General features: G+C 41.9%; 1 protein-coding gene across 1 annotated transcript in view; it reads left to right on the forward strand.

Moving 5' to 3' along the window:
* The window catches only part of FBXO32 (F-box protein 32), a 32,324-nt gene extending 21,499 nt beyond the window's left edge, over positions 1 to 10,825 (forward strand). Inside the window, exons 5-9 of the mRNA XM_087706714.1 lie at positions 147 to 240; positions 1,476 to 1,660; positions 4,073 to 4,255; positions 5,619 to 5,762; positions 7,643 to 10,825. Coding sequence (XP_087562840.1) covers positions 147 to 240; positions 1,476 to 1,660; positions 4,073 to 4,255; positions 5,619 to 5,762; positions 7,643 to 7,732 — 696 coding nt within the window. The 3' untranslated portion in view covers positions 7,733 to 10,825. The remainder of the gene's footprint in view (positions 1 to 146; positions 241 to 1,475; positions 1,661 to 4,072; positions 4,256 to 5,618; positions 5,763 to 7,642) is intronic.
* Positions 10,826 to 19,509: the final 8,684 nt, after the last annotated feature.

A 19,509-nucleotide genomic window follows, 5' to 3' on the forward strand; every position in this document is an offset into this window, starting at 1 on the left:
TTCATCTGGCTCCAAGCCTCTTTTTTTTCCCTTTTTTTTTTGTTAAGTCGAGCAGCAAATAACTAAAACGGTTTCATTGGGTCACATGAGAAGAAAACCCAGATTAGAAGTGCTCAAGAGGTTGAATGTCTTATTTTTATTCACAGTTGTTGGAGCTGATTGCAAAGTCTCAGCTGACATCACTGAGTGGAATCGCCCAGAAAAACTTTATGAATATCTTGGAGAAAGTTGTGCAAAAAGGTATGGGTATATATAAATAGAAAAGGTGGAATAGTGACTTTCTAAGAAACAGGCTGATCTCCAGTACATTAATTTAGCAAATAATCTGGCTGGGTTTAGGTCTTTGATTTTTGGACCAGTTCTTGTTAAGGTGACAGGTGGAACTAAATCCTACTAAATGCAATATACAGTAATAATAATTCTTCTCAGTATGATACCCTCCAATCTCCTTGCAGCGTCCATTATATATAGCAGTATAGTAAAGGTAACGGTTCCCTTCACATATGTGCTAGTCGTTCCCGACTCTAAGGGGCGGTGCTCATCTCCATTTCAAAGCTGAAGATCCAGCACTGTTTGAAGACGTCTACGTAGTTATGTGGCCGGCATGACTAAATGCCAAAGGCTCACGGAATGCTGTTAATCTTCCCACCAAAGTGGTCCCTATTTTTCTACTTGCATTTTTACATGCAACTGCTAGGTTGGCAGAAGCTGGGACAAGTAACAGGAGGTCACTCCATTACACAGAGGTAGGGATTCGAACCGCCAAACTGCCGACCTTTCTGATCAACAAGATGAGCGTCTTAGCCACTGAGCCACCGCGTCCCTTGCAATATATAGTAATCACGATTCTTCTCAATATGACGTCCTCCTTAGAGCCTCCATTATATATAGCCAGCATAACTAGTGGTAATTCAACGTCTTAGATATGGAGGACACCAATTAGAAAAGGATGAAAAAATGACATGGATGAGTAAAATCGCTTTGGCTTGCTCTTCCCAACCCTCTCTGAATGTCATATCAGCCTGTCTTTCCCAAGAGTGATACCGTTATATGCATGTCTCACACTTCGGAGTGGTGACAGGTTTTGAGATAGGAGAAGGTAATGACGATTTGGCTTATCACCCAAGGCAGAAAGGCCCCAAATAATAATAAAAAAAATAACTTTGTTTAAGGTCTTATGAAGATCAGCAGCACTGGTCAACATCAGGGGAACATTGGCTGGGTCATGGCGTTCTCTACATTTCTAATTATTGTTAAGTCTATGGGATAATTGCAAGGCCATTTCAAATGGTTGTGTAAGGACTGAAAGCTATGTAGGATGGAAACTCTGAAATATTCCTGGAAGCGAAGGACGAGAAGTAAAAGTGAACCTTCTCTGTGGCTCTCTGGAAGAAAGTGACTTTTCTTTAGTTTGTTGGCTTCTTTCTTCTTCACCTGTATCTGAATGTCCCTTTTCTCTCATTTCCCCCATCAAGTTCTAGAGGATCAACAGAATATCAGACTGATAAAAGAATTGCTGCAGACTCTATACATGTCACTTTGCACCTTGGTCCAGAGTGTTGGCAAGTCCGTTCTAGTTGGCAACATAAACATGTGGGTCCACCGAATGGAGATGATTCTTTATTGGCAGCAGCAGCTGAACAATATCCAGATCACCAAGGTGAGCAAAGGTGTCAGAATATTCATGACTGGCAGAGACATGGTAACAAGGTCAGCCAATGAATAGGCATAGCAACTAAGTTACAACCAACATCTTCATCAATGATTTGGATGAGGGACTAAATGGGGAACTCATCAAATTTGCAGATGACTCCAAGCTGGCAGGACTAGCCAACACTCCAGAAGATAGGCTTAAGATACAGAAGGATTTTGACAAACTTGAACATGGGGCACTATCTAATACAATGAAATCCAATGGTAAAAAAGAGTAAGGTTCTACATTTAGGCAAGAAAAACGAAATGCACAGGTACAGTATAGGTGGTGCCTTGCTCAATAGGAGTAACTGTGAGAGGGATCTTGGAGTCCTAGTGGACAACCATTTAAATATGAGCCAGCAGTGTGCAGCAGCTGCCAAAAAAGCCAACACAGTTCTAGGCTACATAAACAGAGGGATAGAATCAAGATCACGTGAAGTGTTAATACCACTTTATAATGCCTTGGTAAGGCCGCACCTGGAATACTGCATTCAGTTTGGGTCGCCACAATGTAGAAAAGATGTGGAGACTCTAGAAAGAGTGCAGAGAAGAGCAACAAAGATGATTAGGAGGCTAAAACATATGAAGAAACGGTTGCAGGAACTGGGTATGTCTAATTTAATGAAAATAAGGACTAGGGGAGACATGACAGCAGTGTTCCAATATCTCAGGGGTTGCCACAAAGAAGAGAGAGTCAAACTATTCTCCAAAGCACCCAAAGGTAGAACAAGAAGCAATGGGTGGAAACTAATCAAGGACGGAAGCAACTTAGAACGGAGGAAAAAATTTCCTGACAGTTAGAACAATTAATCAGAGGAACAACTTGCCTCCAGAAGTTGTGAATGCTCCAACACTCGAAGTTTTTAAGAAGAGCTTGGATAATCATTTATCTGAAGTGATGTAGGGTTTCCTGCCTAGGCGGAGGGTTGGACTAGAAGACCTCCAAGGTCCCTTCCAACTCTGCTATTGTATTATAAGTCAGCCAATGAGGGCTGTTTAGAAACTAAAACAGTATTTGCTGGAGACAGCTAGGCGCCTGCGTTCTGAGTCTGTGCTGAGAAACAAAACTAGCCTCAACTTGTCTGCTCTGAACTCTGAACTGAAACAGACTCTTTTCTGTACCACATTGGAAGAATCTGCTGTTGGTATTGTACTTTTATTCTTGTGTTATTATTTATGTAAGTTAATGAAGTTAATGGATCCTGCTGAATCTTTTATCTCTGTGGGTTTTCTACTGCAAACTCTGACAAAAGGGCCTGACTTTTCGACCAGCTGATCAAAGAGCTGCTATCGGGTTTTCCAAAAAGCGGTTAATAGGTTCAACAACAACAAGATCAATGTGCAGAGTTAAATCTTAACTGCAGGTGTGCTGACCTTTACAGTTTTCATCAGGAAGATTTTACAAAATTCATTAGCAGGTGGGTCAGGCCCCCCCCAGCAAGGTGGCAATGATTGCAGGAATCACTTAATGATCGTTTGTTCAGCATTCATTTGAAGTTACAATGGCACTGAAAGAATGATAGTTAGAAGTGGTCACTGAAGTTACAGCTGCTTTAAGTGCTACTGTTGTCACGTGATCAAAATCCAGGCTCCCATTTATGACCGTAGTGCGTACTTTAACTCCCCCGTCTTGCCTATCTCCCCCCCCCCCATTTCTTCCCTTTCGGCTGCCCTGCACTCTGTCTCCTACCCATTCCCAGGTGGCAGCCCAAGAGAAGGGTGAGTCCTCACCTAAGGATGTCACTGTCCTCACCTAATGACTGCAACCAAGACTACCAAAACTGTTCTTGCTAATCAGTGTGGTTGTGTGATGTTTCACTGAACGATCACTTCGCTTAGCAATGGAAATTCCAGTCCCGGTTAGGGTTGTGAAGTGAGCTAATACCTGTACCTGGCCCTGGTTAATGTAGCATGCTAAGCCGGGTTAGAGTTATTACTTGAATAGGCACCATTTGTTGTTGTTGTTAGTTGCAAAGTCGTGTCCAACCCATCGCAACCCCATGGACAACATTCCTCCAGGACTTCCTGTCTTCTAATATCCCCTGGAGTCCATTTAAGCTCACGCCGACTGCTTCGGTGACTCCATCCAGCCACCTCATTCTCTGTCATCCCCTTCTTCTTTTGCCCTCAATCTTTCCCAGCATTAGGCTGCTCTCCAGTGAGGGCACCATTTAGGAAGTCTTAAAGCTGTAGGCCAGGTGGGAAATAGGAAAAAAAATATTCTGGAAAGAACACATAATGGCAAACCTTTTCACTACCACCTGAACTTGAAGGCACCTTTAATACAATAGGTGAACATTCTTACGAGTTGCATAAAAATCTTGGTATCTTTCAGTGTGGTCACCCATTCTCTTTTTCTCTCTTTTATTTCTCCCAGCCTGATTTCAAAGGGTTGACTTTCACAGACCTGCCCTTCTGTTTACAACTGAACATCATGCAGCGGCTGTCGGATGGGCGAGACATCGTGAGCCTTGGGCAAGTGACGCCGAGTCTTCAGGTGCTCAGTGAAGACCGACTCCTTTGGAAAAAACTTTGCCACTACCACTTCACAGACCGACAGGTAAACGGCAGTGGAAAGTGATATTGTGGAAGTGTTGTGGTCCACCGGTGTGGCCTGCGGAGATAGTAGCAGAGTCAGACAATAAGGAGGTTGGAGAGGAACATGGGCCAGTCCTGGAGTCTGGGGAAGGCTCAGATGAGGGCTCTGTGTCAGAGGCAGAGAGGGGGCCAGGGCCATCTGGTAGTTATGTGCTGCTTCCGGAGTCCGACATCCAGGAGGCATAGGAACAGGGGGAGCCTGTTCCCAGTGAGCCCGTGTGCAGAGCTGCCAGAAGGCAAGAACAATTAAGAAAAAAGGGTGACTTGGGAGTAAGGCTTGGAGATGATTGTCCCCCTCTCATAAGACATAAAAGAGGAGCAAACGGAGGTGAGCCTTTGCAGGAAGCAATTAGTTCATCTCATCAGTTCAAGCTCTGCGAGTTCCATTTGACTCTGTGCTAATTTTGGCCTTGCAAAACTAATTGGCAATTAGGTCTCTGGCAGCATTTCAAGGAAGATAAAGGTGGGTGCTTATCAACATTCCCCTGAAAGACTGTGGCAACTCGAGCAGACATCTATCGGAATCTTCATAAACGGTTGGGGAAGCAGTGCGGGCTGTGAATGACCATAATTCACAGCCGTATAAAGAAAAGAGGGTTTTGGGACTAAGATTGTGATTTATGCTTTCTCGGGAAGCCTAGGTCAGAACAGGAAGCTCCAAAGAAATATAGAGAAAATGACTCGGAATCATCCTTAGTTCACCACCCATTCTTGATTAATCATGAAGCTTATTCAACCAAGATGGCCTATTTACACATGGACACTAACTTGCCTCTGGGGCATCTCTTGAGGGCATTTTGTTGTCCACAAAGCAATGGTGGCATGCAGCTTATTCTTAAACGCTCCATTTCCTTCGTGCCCTTAATAAAGAACTTTTTTTTCAAATTCCACACCATTCTTGGAGAAGGAACACCTTGTAGATGCTTCCGACATTATTTTTAACTAGCCAATAACCCGGCGTTGCCCAGGTATTTATTTATAGGGGGAAAATGTCTGGACCAAACATAATTTCTAATGTTGGATTTCCCCCCTTACCAGAGGGAGCCCCCTTGTGGAGTACTGTGAACCATTACCATGGCAACTCTACTGTGCTGCATAGTAGAAGCCATTTTAAGGCACAACAGGCTGTATCTTAACAGAACACACAAGCCGAGGAGTTTTAGGGGTGTCTTATCCCCACAATATTTTTCTCACACGGCAGCATGCATTCTCTCACACTTGCTTCTTCATGGGTTCTCTTGTTGTGGAGCGACCATACCATTAGCCATATCTCCATGTATTTTTGCAAATCTATAATTTTGTGGGGTCTTTCTTCTTTGTTTTAGATACGCAAGCGGCTAATACTATCAGATAAAGGGCAGTTGGATTGGAAGAAGATGTACTTCAAGCTTGTCAGATGTTATCCACGGAAAGAACAATATGGAGATACTTTGCAGCTTTGCAGACATTGTCATATCCTTTCATGGAAGGTAGGTGGCCACTTTGTCCAGTTCCATGGAAATACCCTGTAGAGCCGGGATTTTTATTTTGTCTACATAATTCATTGATTTTTAGCTATCTTGTGGATTTTCAGGCCATTTAAAAAAAATCACAAATTTAAATTTAATATAATGGTGGGTAAATTAATGAATGTCCTGGTGTGTGAATGTCCTGGTGTGTGAATGTCCTGATGTGTGTTTCTATTCTAAATGTTCCATTAACACGTGAAACCAGGAGACTGTAAGTTCTATTGCCGCCTTAGGCAGGAAAGCCGGCTGGGATGATTTTGGGCCAATCCCCAGGAGACTATGAGTCAGTGGTGGGATTCAGCCAGTTCTCACCTATTCGGGAGAACCGGTTCTTAACTTTCTAAGCAGTTCGGAGAACCGGTTGTTGGAAGAAATCTCATTTTGTTCCCCCCCCCCCCCTTACAGAGCTAATCCTGTAAGGAAGGCAGGAAGGAAACATTCTGGTGTTGTTTCTAGCCTAATCTTTATTACCCTGCTTGCAAAAACTGCCTCTCCAGTTAACCCTTGTTACATTATAACAGCTAAGGCGAAGCCCCCATCGACCTGAGTGATGTTGAGTTGGCCACGCCCACCCAGTCACATGACCACTGATCCCCGCCTAGCCAGCTGGTCCTCAGGGCAGAGAACCGGTTGTTAAATTATTTGAATCCCACCACTGCTATGAGTTCTAATCCCGCTATAGGCATGAAAGCTGGCTGGGAACTTTATGCCAGTCGCTCACTCTCAGCCAAACCCATCTGACAGGTTTGTTATTGTGGGGAAAATAGGAGGAGGAAGGAGTATGTACAGCATGTCACAGAAGAGAGTACACCCTGTGGGGCATCCTGAAATGAAAGGTGGAGGTACGCAAGGTCTCTAACATCCACCAGCTCCGTGATGTCATCATGGAGGAGTGGAAGAGGACTCCAGTGGCAATCTGTGAAGCTCTGGTGAACTCTGTGCCCAAAAGGTTAAGGCAGTGCTGGAAAATAATGGCTGCCACACAAAATATTGACACTTCGGACCCCATGTGGACATGATCACTTAGATCTATGCTCACCTTTGTTGCCAGCAGTTTAAACATAATGGCTGAGTGTTGCGTTATTTTGAGGGGACAGCCATGGCACGACAAAACCGCGCTCGACTAAGCCGCGCCCAATTAAACCGCGTCGCTGACGTCATCAACAGGGCGACAACAGCGAGCGCGGAGAAAGAAGGGCGCTTTAAATAGCGCTTTGAAAGCAAGCCGATTCAACTTAAGGTAAGGGTTAGGTTTAGGGTTAGGTTTAGGGTTAGGTTAAGGGTTAGGGTTAGGTTAATGGTTAGGTTTAGGGTTAGGTTAAGGGTTAGGTTTAGGGTTAGGATTAGGTTTAGGGGGGTTAGGTTTAGGGTTAGGGGTAAATTTTAGGTTTAGCGTTTACAGCGTGCTTCTGTCTCTGCGAGGCTGTCGCGCTGTTGATGACGTCAGCTACGCGGTTTAGTCGAGCGCGGTTTAGTCGAACGCGGTTTTGTGGTGGAACCGGGGACAGCACATTTACACTCTTATACAAGCTGTATACTCACTACTTTACATTGTAGCCAAGTGTCATGTCTTCAGTGTTGTCACATGAAAAGATATACCTAAATATTTACAAAATGTGAGGGGGTGTACTCACTTCTGTGATATCCTGTATGTTCACTGCCTATAAAGTAATAAAGGGGTAAAAAAATTAAAAAGGATGTGAATTTAAACCAACTTTGCATACCTTAATATGATCGATGAATGAGTTGATTGATGAGCATTTAGTGTGCTATTTGTCCTTCTGGTGCTTGTAGAACTACCAGATACAACTTTTAAGGATATTGATGTTCTTGTTTTGTAGGGCACCGATCACCCCTGTACGGCTAACAACCCCGAAAGCTGCTTGACTGCTCTTTCGCCGCAAGACTTTATCAACTTGTTCAGATTCTGAATTCCCAAATAATTTCACTCCCTGTTGTACTGTTCCGATGGGACTCTTTACGCAGCTGAGCAAGATGGTTCAGTTTGTATCATAGCTTGTAAATAACACGGCTTGATTGTTCCTGAGTCGAAGAAGACCAGAGACTTTTAGGAGGCAGAAGGAGCCATAATCTCGTGGCCTTGGACTCTGGAGAGAACATAGCCTCCTAGTTGGACGTATGTAAAAAGGCAAGATTTTTGTAAATATTAAGCTTGGTGAGAATTGGTGTGCAAGCTGTCGGGGACAATCCATTTAGGAAATGCAAAGAAGAGTCATCCTTGCAAATATTTGGAAATGTCTTCTGGATTTTCAAAGCCGGAGGAATGACACGCTACCGTCAGGTTAAAACTTGGAACGGTTCCCAACTTTGCTTTTTTATTTGTTTGCAGAAGATATTTATACCTAAAACTTTTTTTAAAAAAGAGATTTACCATGATATATCCCTTTATTCTTAAAAAAAAAAAGAACTGAATCCAGATAAAATAATATCCCAGTTTCTACCTCTTGAAACAGCTTTCCAAATAAACCAGTGTGTGGTATGAAGCATCTGTACGTCATCTAAAGAGTTGTTGTTGTTGTTGTTTAAAAGAAACTGTTGATAGTAGCTTTCCTGGTGCTGCTTTTTGTTAACACTTAAGCTTTAATTTATCTGGCTGCCGTTTTTTGTGGTATTTAAATGTAACTGAGTTCTGGGAAATTTGGAAATTTCCCTAGGTCGATCTTGGATACCATTGAAAGCGGACTATGTGGCTTAGGCAGCTGGATAAACTACTTGAGTTGAGCTTTTACTAAAAACATTATGTTTCGATTTGTCAACTTCATGTGCAATGCAGAGATGTTTACTCTTTATCTTAACAAAAAAACACCAAGAATCTTTGTGCAATTTCAATGTGTAAGGTCACCTCTCAATGAGGATTGCTACAAAATACGAGCAGCCGCTAGATGTCAGCAAAGAGTCACCATTTCTTAAACTCTTTGCTGACATCTGCTGGTCGTTGCGCACTTTGCAACCCAGGAATAACCACCTTATCCTTAGAGGGCATCCTATGATTTCATGAACCCAGTTTGGCAGTTTCCGTATCATTTGATGTTAAAACTGGTAATGCCACATGGGTTATACCCAGAGCCTTCTCGGGATAAAAGATGAGTCAGCTAGGAAGCCTCTTCCTAATGGTTAACACGGGGTTTGAATTCTGAGTGTAGATGACATATCTGATTTTAAGAAAAAATAGAGATACTGTACATGCATGCTACATATCCAAGTACCTTGTTTCCCCCCAAATAAGACAGGGTCTTATTTTCTTTTGACCCCTGAAATAAGCACTTGGCCTTATTTTCAGGGAGGTCCTGTTGTTTTTGGGGTGCAGGAGGCAAGCGTGGTGACATCATGACTGCTGGTGTCTTGCGATATTTTCGGGGAGGGTTTCTTTTAGCGCATGCACTCAAAAACCCGATTGGGCTTATTATCCGGAGAGGTCTTATTTTGGGGAAAACATGATAATGACATTTCTAGTCTCAAATTCAGATTTCATTATAGCTGAGAAAGAGTGTCTGAATTACTAAGACATTACCTTAGTCCTTGAGGCATTCCCACTGTATAGTAGGAAAAATTCCCATTTGGGCATGGTCTTTGCATCAAAGGTTGAGGGTTTGAGGCACTAATGTGGTCAGGAAAATAGGAAGTCAGACTGGAATACAGGTAGTTCTTGACTTACAATCATCTGTTTAGTGACAAAGGTACAACAGCGACCCTTTTGTAGCGCTTAAAACTTCTCACAATATCCTTCTGATCACATGATCAAAATTTTGGCGCCTGGCAACTGGCATTTATTTACGACGGTTGTGGAATCCTGGGGTCTTGTGACTGCCATTTGCAACCTTCCCAGCTAGTTTCCAATAAGCAAAATCAATAGAGGAAACCAGATTCGCTTAACAACCACGTGATTCACTTAACAACTGCAACGATTTGCTTACCTACCATGGCAAAAAAAAAGTGAGCGTGGCTCACTGAACAACTGCCCTGCTTAGCAGCGGAACTTCTGCTCTTCACTGTGGTTGTAAACAGTCACAGTTTCGCTTATTGTGACTGCCTCGCTTAACAAGCTAGTTGCCGATCCCAATTGTGGTCACTAAACAAGGACTACTTGTGAGTGAATAGGAAACTCATGTGTTTAATAGATAGGCTGAGTCAGAAAGAAAGCCCCATTGGGGTGAAGAAAGGAGTATCAAATGTTGAGGAAAAGGTTTTATGATTGGGAGATGATTAGATGCAAATGAGAATTGAAAAAGAATCAGAAAGTCTTAGTGGTCATCTGCAAGAAGGGTGCAAAATGGATGAAAGCAATATTGCAATCTTATGAGACAAGGCCCAACCCTTTTGTAAAAGTTTGCAAAAAGTTATGGCAAGACAAAACTGCTATTACTACAAGTTCCTGCAGATGCTCGTGGGAAATGGGATTTTAAAGTGTGTTTAAAGTGTAGATATGTTTGTGTGAAGCCATTTTTATTTACTGTATCACTTACTTTCAAAAAAATTACTCTGCATTTAGCTAACCTTCCCTACAAATACATAAACACACAAAGAGACACGTCCTGCTTGCCTTTTTTTGAAACAGGCCTGAAATCTTCCAAGTGCAGTAAAGTATCTATGAAATCTTGGTATTTCTTTGATATTTCTTTGGCTCCTATTCACGCACTACAAAAGGGAGAACAGACTTGACACATTTTTCTCAGCAACCTGTTGATGGTTCATTTTAGCAGCTCTGCAGAGTTCGACACAAAATCTTGCCGTGCTTTGTGAAAACAGTTACCCTTGTTGGCTAAATTGTTGGCAGAAATACTGTCCTGCTGTCAATATGAAGCTTTTATGACTTCAAAGTGTCCTATCTATTTCACCTACCATGATTCTTTGTTTTAAGGTTTGGCAATCTAAAATTCTGCTATAATGTACAAAATGCAAAATGTTCGCTTCAAACCTTTTCACTGTTACTTGTCTTTTTCCTTTCCATAAAAGTATCCAGGTCAGCAGAAAAAAAAAAGAGAATTAGCTGCACTGGGTTTTTTTTTAATTAGACATCTATTAAGACACCATCAACATATTATCTGTTTTGTGTTTTGGTTTTGTAATTATTTTTTTTTATATTATCGTGAACCACTCTGGAATCTTTTTTGTGATAAAAGGTATAAAACTATTTTGAGGAGGATAAGGAATAGGAATCTGGAAAAAAATCTGGAAGCAAATTCAAACACTTGCCAGATAAAATACTTTTGCATTATAATTTATAGCAGATTCTGTATCTTCTATATCTTTGCAAACATTTAATGGCTAACAACTGTTGCAATTCCAGGTTTTTCCCATTTCCATAATCCAAAACTTTGGAGATATTTATAAACTATCCCCACGCAGGATACAAAATAACACAAAATCAGTGCAACTAAGCCCAGAAACCAATGAGCCACATTAAAACTGGTAAAACCAACCATGAAAATGATGGCTACAATTTTCTTCTTGGCAGAAGCTCTAATTGTTCTCTTGCATAGAAATGCGCCACAAGTGCAATCACAGATTTGATCATCGTTTCCCAACTTTCTCCAAAAGCGTGTGTTTTCAGCATTCGAGCTTTATTCCACAAAAATTTGGACCTGGAAATCTTGTAATGTTTACTCTTACAATGCTGAACTTAATACAGGTAGTTCTCGATTTACAACAGTTGGTGTAATGCGCATTCAAAGTTAACAACAGGACTGAAAAAAGTGACTGATGATCGTTTTTCACACTTAACGACCATTGCAGCATCCCCAGGGTCATGTGATTAAATTTCAGACATTTGGCAACTGACTCATATCTATGACGGTTGCAGTGTCCCAGGGTCATGTGATCTCCTTTTGCAACATTCTGAGAAACAATGGGGAAGCTGGATTCACTCAACTAACTTTGACAACTGCAGTGGTTCCCTTAAGAACTGTGGCAAGAAAGGTTGTAAAATGGGGCAAAACTCACTTAACAAATGCCTCGCTTAGTGACAGAAATTTTGCACTCAATTGTGGTAATAAGTCGAAGACTACCTGTATCTGTCTTCCGAAATGGCTTTGTTGTTTTGTTAGTATTTTATGTTCACTCGTATTCTGTGGTAGGAACCAGATGGTACATCGGAAAGACCCTTGAAATATTTTTTTTACCCCAGTTCTTCCATCCTCCTGTTTAAATTATTCTTTATTTATCCTTTTTTTAAACAGATTGAGATTAAAAAATAGATGGTGGTTAGATCAGAGCTGGGGAAATCTGCAGGAAATGTATTCTAAAAGGACCTTTCTGGAATCTTGGGTTAGATCCTATCACATAAATACTGTTGTCAGTGATCTTCTTATAAATACCGTTATAAATACTGTAGGATCCACAATATTTGAAGAGCAAGGAAGATTACTCTATTGCCAGAGTTTACTCATCCACGCTATTATGTAATTTATTTCTCTTTCTTGAAGAAATTTAATAGAGAAGATTCTCCTATACCAAACTTATATTCTGCTTCTACAATTTCAGGCATTAGGCTAAGCCAACATCAGCAACTTTTAAGAGGTATGGACTTCAACTCCCAGAATTTCTGAACTCTGCACTTCTTAAAGTTGTAACGGTTGAGAAACGCCAGGCTAAGCTATTATATCACTTCTTGTGGTAATCAGTGATCTTAGTTTCAAGAATCCAGCCACGAAAGGGTTGTAAATTGTAGATTACAGTGTATCAGGATACATGAAGTTAGTCATTTGTGGCTTGGCTAACAAACCATGGTTAAATCAACAATAACTTAAAGCCTTGACTCACACACAGTCTTGACAAATATTACAAATTTTGCTGTACATAATATCAGGAATTCAGTTCCAAAACGAGTAACAGTAATGCCATAAATTAATGGATCTTGGTTTAAATTTATACTTTGAATACAATGCACAAATACTGGGTTTCTATTAGATTTCACTCTCATTTAACAGATTAATATCCATTTTGTCCAGTTAGCAGAGGATATGTCAAATAATTTAAGGTTTTACTGCAAATTATCCTACTTTAGTTATGCAAATGAGGCAAATTCAGATTTAATAGGCACACTCCTCCCAATGGTCCATTAAATCACCTTTTACTGTATTTTGTAATTTTTGCAAGTTTTCATTTTAGATTCTAATATGTATATATATATATATCTGCCTATATTTGTATATTTGTTTAAGAGGGTTTTTAAAATTGAAATAACATACAGGAGTGATAACGATAAAAAAAGACCCACCTCATTATGTAATTTTAAAAATCCTTTTGTGCAGCCTTTTTTCAGGCTACTGAAAATCCTTCTGTATAAATTTTGCACATTCTTTTTCTTGCATGTTCACTATTCGACAACTGCTTGGTACAAGTAGCAATTATTTTCTTTCCTTTTTGTAAACTCTTTTTGACACTGAAATTATGAATAAAATATTGATAAGATTTAAAAGACTGGCATTTCTATTGCTTTAGCTTCTTCTGGTTTCACAATGTCAGAAAGGTGGCATTCATTACACTTCTCCCTATTTTTTTTTATAGGAAAACACAAACATGTCACTATAATTTTCAGAAATGAAGATGCAGAATAATTATTGAGTGTATACAGCAGCCTTCTCGGTTTAGTGGCCTCCAGAGATGATGGAATGTAACTTCCAAGATTTTGCACATCTGCCTGGGATATTGAGTGTGTTGTCCAAGCTTGGAAGATCAATTTTGTTATATTTATTCAATTTATTTCATTGGGGAAGCTGGCAGAAAGTTGGGAGTACTCACTGCTTTTTTGTCCACTTTTGGTCACTCTGTCTAAAGGTTGAATCATGGCAACTGGACCAAATGAACATTGGTACTTACCTGAACGTCGATTCTAATGATGGGAACGGGAGGTGCTACCACTGGAATGGGCAATTAAGCCAGCAGCAGCGGCTTCCTTTTTTAATAGAACAACTGTTATGGTTGCAGCAACTGGAGGAGCGCACACCACCTGAGGATGCTCGCACCCTGAAAGATCTTAGCAAGATTATTGCTACAACGCAATTCTCAGCAGATGCTACACTTGACTCCGTCAAGTTCGCTTCACGAGAGTTGTCTGCTTCTGTGGCTTCCAGGCGCCTCCTCTGACTCAGGAACTGGCAAGCAGACAACAAATCTAAATTTCATCTGGCGTCTGCTCCTTATGGGGGAGGGTCTCTTTTTGGGGAGTCCTTGGATCCCATTTTAGTGGAGAACAAGGAGAAAAAGCAAGTATTCCCCACTCCCAAAAAGCGACAGGAGAACCAGCCGGCTTTCTCCTGCCGACGATCCTCCTTCCGTCCCAGTCAGCCTGATTATCAGCAGAACAGGTAGTATGACTCGAGGGCGAATCGTTTCCAAAGTAGAAATTATTTCCCTGACAGAAGGTTGAATCATGGCAATTGGACCCAACTTGGTTGATCTGAGACATTTCATTGCTCATCCAAGCAGCTTCGTCAGTGTGGCCCACCAGCAGCCAACAGAGCTGGCAGCAGATTCGGACAATGAGGAGGTTGGGGAGGAACATGGGCCAGTCCTGAAGTCTGGGGAAGGCTCTGATGAGGGCTCTGTGTCGGAGGCAGAGGGGGGGGGGCAGAGCTGTATGTCAGTTATCTGAGTCAGACATCAGTGAGGCAGATGACCAGCTGGAGCCTGTTCCCAGTGTGCGCATGTGCAGAGTTGCCAGACGAAGGGAAGAGCTAAAGAACAGGGGTCGACTTGGGAGTAAGGCCACAGGTAGACAATGAATGGCCCCTCCCAGAGGAAACAAAAGAAGAGTGAAAGGGGAGTGGAGTTTACAGGAGACAATTAGTTCGCTTAATTGGTTCGTCATTCTCCAAGACTCCTTGCCAGGTTTTGCAGATATCAGCCTCTCAGCTCTCCAAGCCAGATAAGATCTGTGACTGTAAATCCTCCCTTGAAAGACTTTGCTGGATGTGACTGAGCAGTAAATTAATAAAAGGGTTTTTTGTCAGAACAAGGAGTTTGCTTCATGCTCTTGGGAAGCCTCGGTCAAAACAATCAGTCAATTTCGTTGGATGAATAACGAAATGTCTCAGATTAACCAAGTTTGGTTCAGTTGTTATGATTCAATCTTTAGACACCTTTGGCCTGAATGTCTGAGTCTTTATTGACATATCTTGGTCATTCTGTTTCTCAGTTCAGATAAGGAAATATTTTTGATATAATGACAAACAGGGCATGGTTTGTTTAGTATGGATTAAGAATGACTGCTTACTTCTATCCTCCTAAAAATATTCAGCTGCAAATTCCACCTTGGATGTAGTACAAAAATCTTGTTCTGATGGAATCCTTCCCATCTACCCAGAAATGAAATAGTTTCTCTGTGTCTGAACACTATCTGATTTTATCTTGAATAAGTAAATAAAGAATTCCAAACTCAAGAGAGGCAGGTTACTCTTGCTGAATCAATAAATTTCTTGATCTTTATTTCATTTGCAAAAAAGGTCACATGTTTCCCTTCAAAACAGCTTAAGACTTCCAAAACTGCAAGCTAAAAACCAGGATTGGCAACTATAGCCATTTTACATCCTGTGGACTTCAACTCCCAGAATTCCTGAGCCAGCCCTATTGAATTCTGGGAGTTGAAGTCGACAGGTCATAAAGTTGTCATAGTTGGCCACCTCTGATTTAAATCTCTAAACCTGGAAAAGAACCTTAACACACATGACTAGCCATAATGTCAGAGAGTCAGAAACAAAAACAGCATTTGAAAAAAAAATGTAAAGGCTCCATTTCAACTTGAAGATTTTGAAATGTTAAAACAGTAACAATCATTACTCAGCGAATGGAGGGAAATCAGGTTTGTGAAGACAAAGCCAGATTTTTAGAAAGATTCCCCACTAAGCCCACAATATATTTCTTTCTTCTTTGGAAGAAAAACATTGGAGTTAAATTATACATCTTTGATGTATCTACCTCAGGGAAACAATATATGCATCACCTATTGTAGCTCAACAACTATATTTTGCAATGCAATACATTTTGCATTTTGTATTATCAAAGCCACCTGCTCCTGTTGAAATTTCAGAGATTTCACCTTTCTCTGGTAGACAATTATTTCACCAAAAGAGCAACCTTTTGGAACTGAATCACAACCACAAGATTTTTATTTTGCCACAAGCCTTGCACATTGAAAAGCATGATTTCTGACTCGGTGGTTAAAATGGTAACCACTGGTATAACCCAAAATTTACACTAGTTTGTGGAGGTGCCTGGCAATCACTGTGGATGGGGTGGATGGCAGAGAGAACAAAGAAATAAGCTATATTGGAAAGAGAATATACACAGCACGTCAACCCTTATAGGGAACAGAGAAACATAAATCATTTTTGACAGCCAGTTTATGGTAGTAGTTAAGGAGTTGGATGAGAACCCAGGAGGACACAAATTCTTCTCCTACCTTAGTCATGAAAGCTGGCTGTGTGACTTTGGGCCAATCACCAGGAGATTGTGAGTTCTAGTCTGACTTTAGTCATGAAAGCTGGCTGTGTGACTTTGGGCCAATCACCAGGAGATTGTGAGTTCTAGTCTGACTTTAGTCATGAAAGCTGGCTGTGTGACTTTGGGCCAATCACCGGGAGACTGAGAATTCTAGTCCCACCTTGGACAGGAAAGCTGTTTGGGTGATCTTGAGCCAATCACTCCCAGCCAGTGGTGGGTTTCAAAAATTGTTCGAACCTACTCTGTGGGTGTGGCCTCCTTTGTGGGAGTGGCTTTCCGCCCATGTGACCGGATGGGAGTGGCTTGCCGCCCATGTGACCGGATATGAAGATGCCGACGACACTTGTCAGAACCACCTTAAATCACCTCACACATGCATAAGAATAGGATGTAAACTTGTTTTTTAAAAGGCATCTTTGGTTTGCGTTAAAACAACTTCAACACGCGCAATGTTCTGATTGCACCACAAACGCAGTAGTCATCCTTACCTTTCACAGAGGCACTGAGTTTTATCAATATGAGCATGATAGTGTAGAATAATCATATCCAAGGACCAGTGGTGGGTTTCAAAAAAATTTGGAACCTCTCCTGTAGGTGTGGCCTGCTTTCCGGGTCCACTGGTGGAACCTCTTCTAACCGGTTCGGTAGATTTGACGAACCGGTTCTACTGAATAGGTGCGAACTGGTAGGAACCCACCTCTGCTCCCAGCCCAACTCACACCATAAGGCTGCTTTTGTAGGAATATAGGCACTGGGCACATTCTGTACATGGCCTTGAGTTGTGCAAAGAAGGTGGAATATAAGTTATAATGCAGTTTTAAAAATGCTAAAGGTTGAACTATCAGGCATTTGCAGAACTAGGTTTTCTTCCTGAGATGTTTCATTACTCGGCTAATGTCAAAAACACTTAAAAGTTATTGAGTTTGCTCATAAAACATTGGCAAGAAGAAAACCAACTACGAAACAAACTTGGATTTGCTTCTGAGATTTATTTGGGAACTGTGGAGAAGCTACAAAAATAAAAAGAAAGCCAAAAGACTGGAACAGGCAACATATGCTGATCCAAGACGAGTCACATTAAATATTCCCCTGTAAATTATTCCAAGTTTAGCGCATAGAAACTGCTATGTTAAATATATATATTTTGCAACACCACATATGCCTCTCTTTTACTGTAGAGCTGGAAAGGGCTGCTTAGGCTACATTTATGTCTCTGTTCAGGGTAGGAGTCCAGATTAAAGCATTCACTATAGAATAATTTACACCAGATCAAGGAACTTGTAGATATTTTAGAGGTCACCTCTCTTAAGGAGTTCCATTTAGTGCAACCAAGAAGGGCCTTCTCTGTGGTTGCTCCCTTCTTGTGGAACGTAATCCTCAAGGAGGTAAGATTGGCCTTGATACTCTTTCCAAAGGCCTTGAAGACATGGTTTTGTCAGTGAGCCTGGGGTCTCAGGGTGATACAGAGCCCATCAAGTGGTTTGTTTGACTGTTGTCACCAGGGGGTTGCAGTGGGTTATTGAGTTTTGTTTTGAGCCTTTAGAGGGACACGGTGGCTCAGGGGCTAAGACGCTGAACTTGTCGATCAGAAAGGTCGGCAGTTCGAATCCCTAGCACTGCGTAACAGAGTGAGCTCCCATTACTTGTCCCAGCTTCTGCCAACCTAGCAGTTTGAAAGCATGTAAAAATGCAAGTAGAAAAAGAGGGGACACCTTAGTGGGAAGGTAACAGCGCTCCCTGCACCTTCAGCATTTAGTCATGCTGGCCACATGACCACGGAGACGTCTTCGGACAGCACTGGCTCTTCGGCTTAGAAACGGAGATGACCACCGCCCACTAGAGTCAGGAACAACTAGCACCTATGTACGAGCAGAACCTTTACCTATTTGAGCTTTTACTTCTGTAAACTGCCTGGAGTCACCGTGAGTTGGGCAGTCATATATATTTTCTTAATACCGTAAGTAAAAATCCATCAGACAACTCATAGCCTTGCTTGGTCTTTGGATCTATTGTTGATTTGTTCTTACATTACGATTTCCTCCCGAAAATTTGCCCAGAATCTGAGTTGTTAAACAACTGAACTTGATCGGTCATAATGCCCTTGACTGTCTTTTCCCAAGATTAACACATTCAGTCTCTTCTCATAAGATTTTCCAGTTCCTGATATCTTTATTGCCCTTCTATGCAACTGTCCGTTTTTCCTGAATCTTTGTTAAACTGCAATGCACACACATGACTTAAAGCAGATCTGAATAATGCAGATTACAACTGAAATAGTACTTTCCGTGATCTGGGTACTTGAGAGACCGCCTGCTGCCAATTACCTCCCAAAGACCCATTAGATCTCACAGGGTCGGCCTCCTCCGGGTTCCGTCCACCAGCCAATGCCTTCTGGCTACTACCCGGAGGAGGGCCTTCTCTGTAGCAGCTCCGGCCCTTTGGAATGAACTCCCCGCGGAGATCCGGACCCTCACCTCTCTCCAGGCCTTCCGGAAAGCCATGAAAACCTGGCTGTGCCAGCAGGCCTGGGGTTGATGAGTTCCCCTCCCCTCTCGACTGGTATGGCTGTGTGATTTTCGTGTATTTTAATTATGTGTATTGTGTTTATGTTCCCTTTCCCCCCTGAATTGTTCGCCGCCCTGAGTCCCTCCTGGAGAAGGGTGGCATACAAATAAACCAAATACAAATACAAATCTGGACGCTGTTCTATCCATGCAGTGTAAAATTGCCTTTTGTCAGCCACATCACGCTCCTGATTTCTATTTTCAGCTTGCGATCAAACTGTCCTTGAGACTTGGGATCAGTGGCTTAAACTGCTCCCAAATCAGAGGTGGTGTTCAGCCAGTTCTGACAGGTTCTGGAGAACCGGTAGCGGAAATTTTGAGTAGTTCGGAGAACGGGCAAATAGGCTGGCCCCGCCCTCACTGCTTCGCAGCCTCCCAGCTGATCTTCTTTTGTTGCCCTGAACAGGAGAGCAGAGCTGGAAAGCAGGTTAGTGGGATGGGGAGGGAATGCGGATTTTATTGTTGTTGTTGTTGTTTGTTTTGGGGATTTCACAGTATCCTTCCCCTGCCACGGCTACAAAGCCACGGCCAGAAAGCCACACCGCGCCCACAGAACCGATAGTAAAAAAAATTGAATCCCACCACTGTCCCAAATATCTGAGTAGGATGGTGCTTCAATCAATTTCACCAGACTGGTGGTGCAACTAGAGCCCACAAAGAGTAGATCCAACCAATTTTATTTC

This window comes from Thamnophis sirtalis, unplaced genomic scaffold (genome assembly GCF_051295495.1).
Source record: "Thamnophis sirtalis isolate CommonGarterSnake01/CBP01778 unplaced genomic scaffold, rThaSir2_p1.2 scaffold_2, whole genome shotgun sequence".
NCBI lineage: Eukaryota > Metazoa > Chordata > Lepidosauria > Squamata > Natricidae > Thamnophis > Thamnophis sirtalis.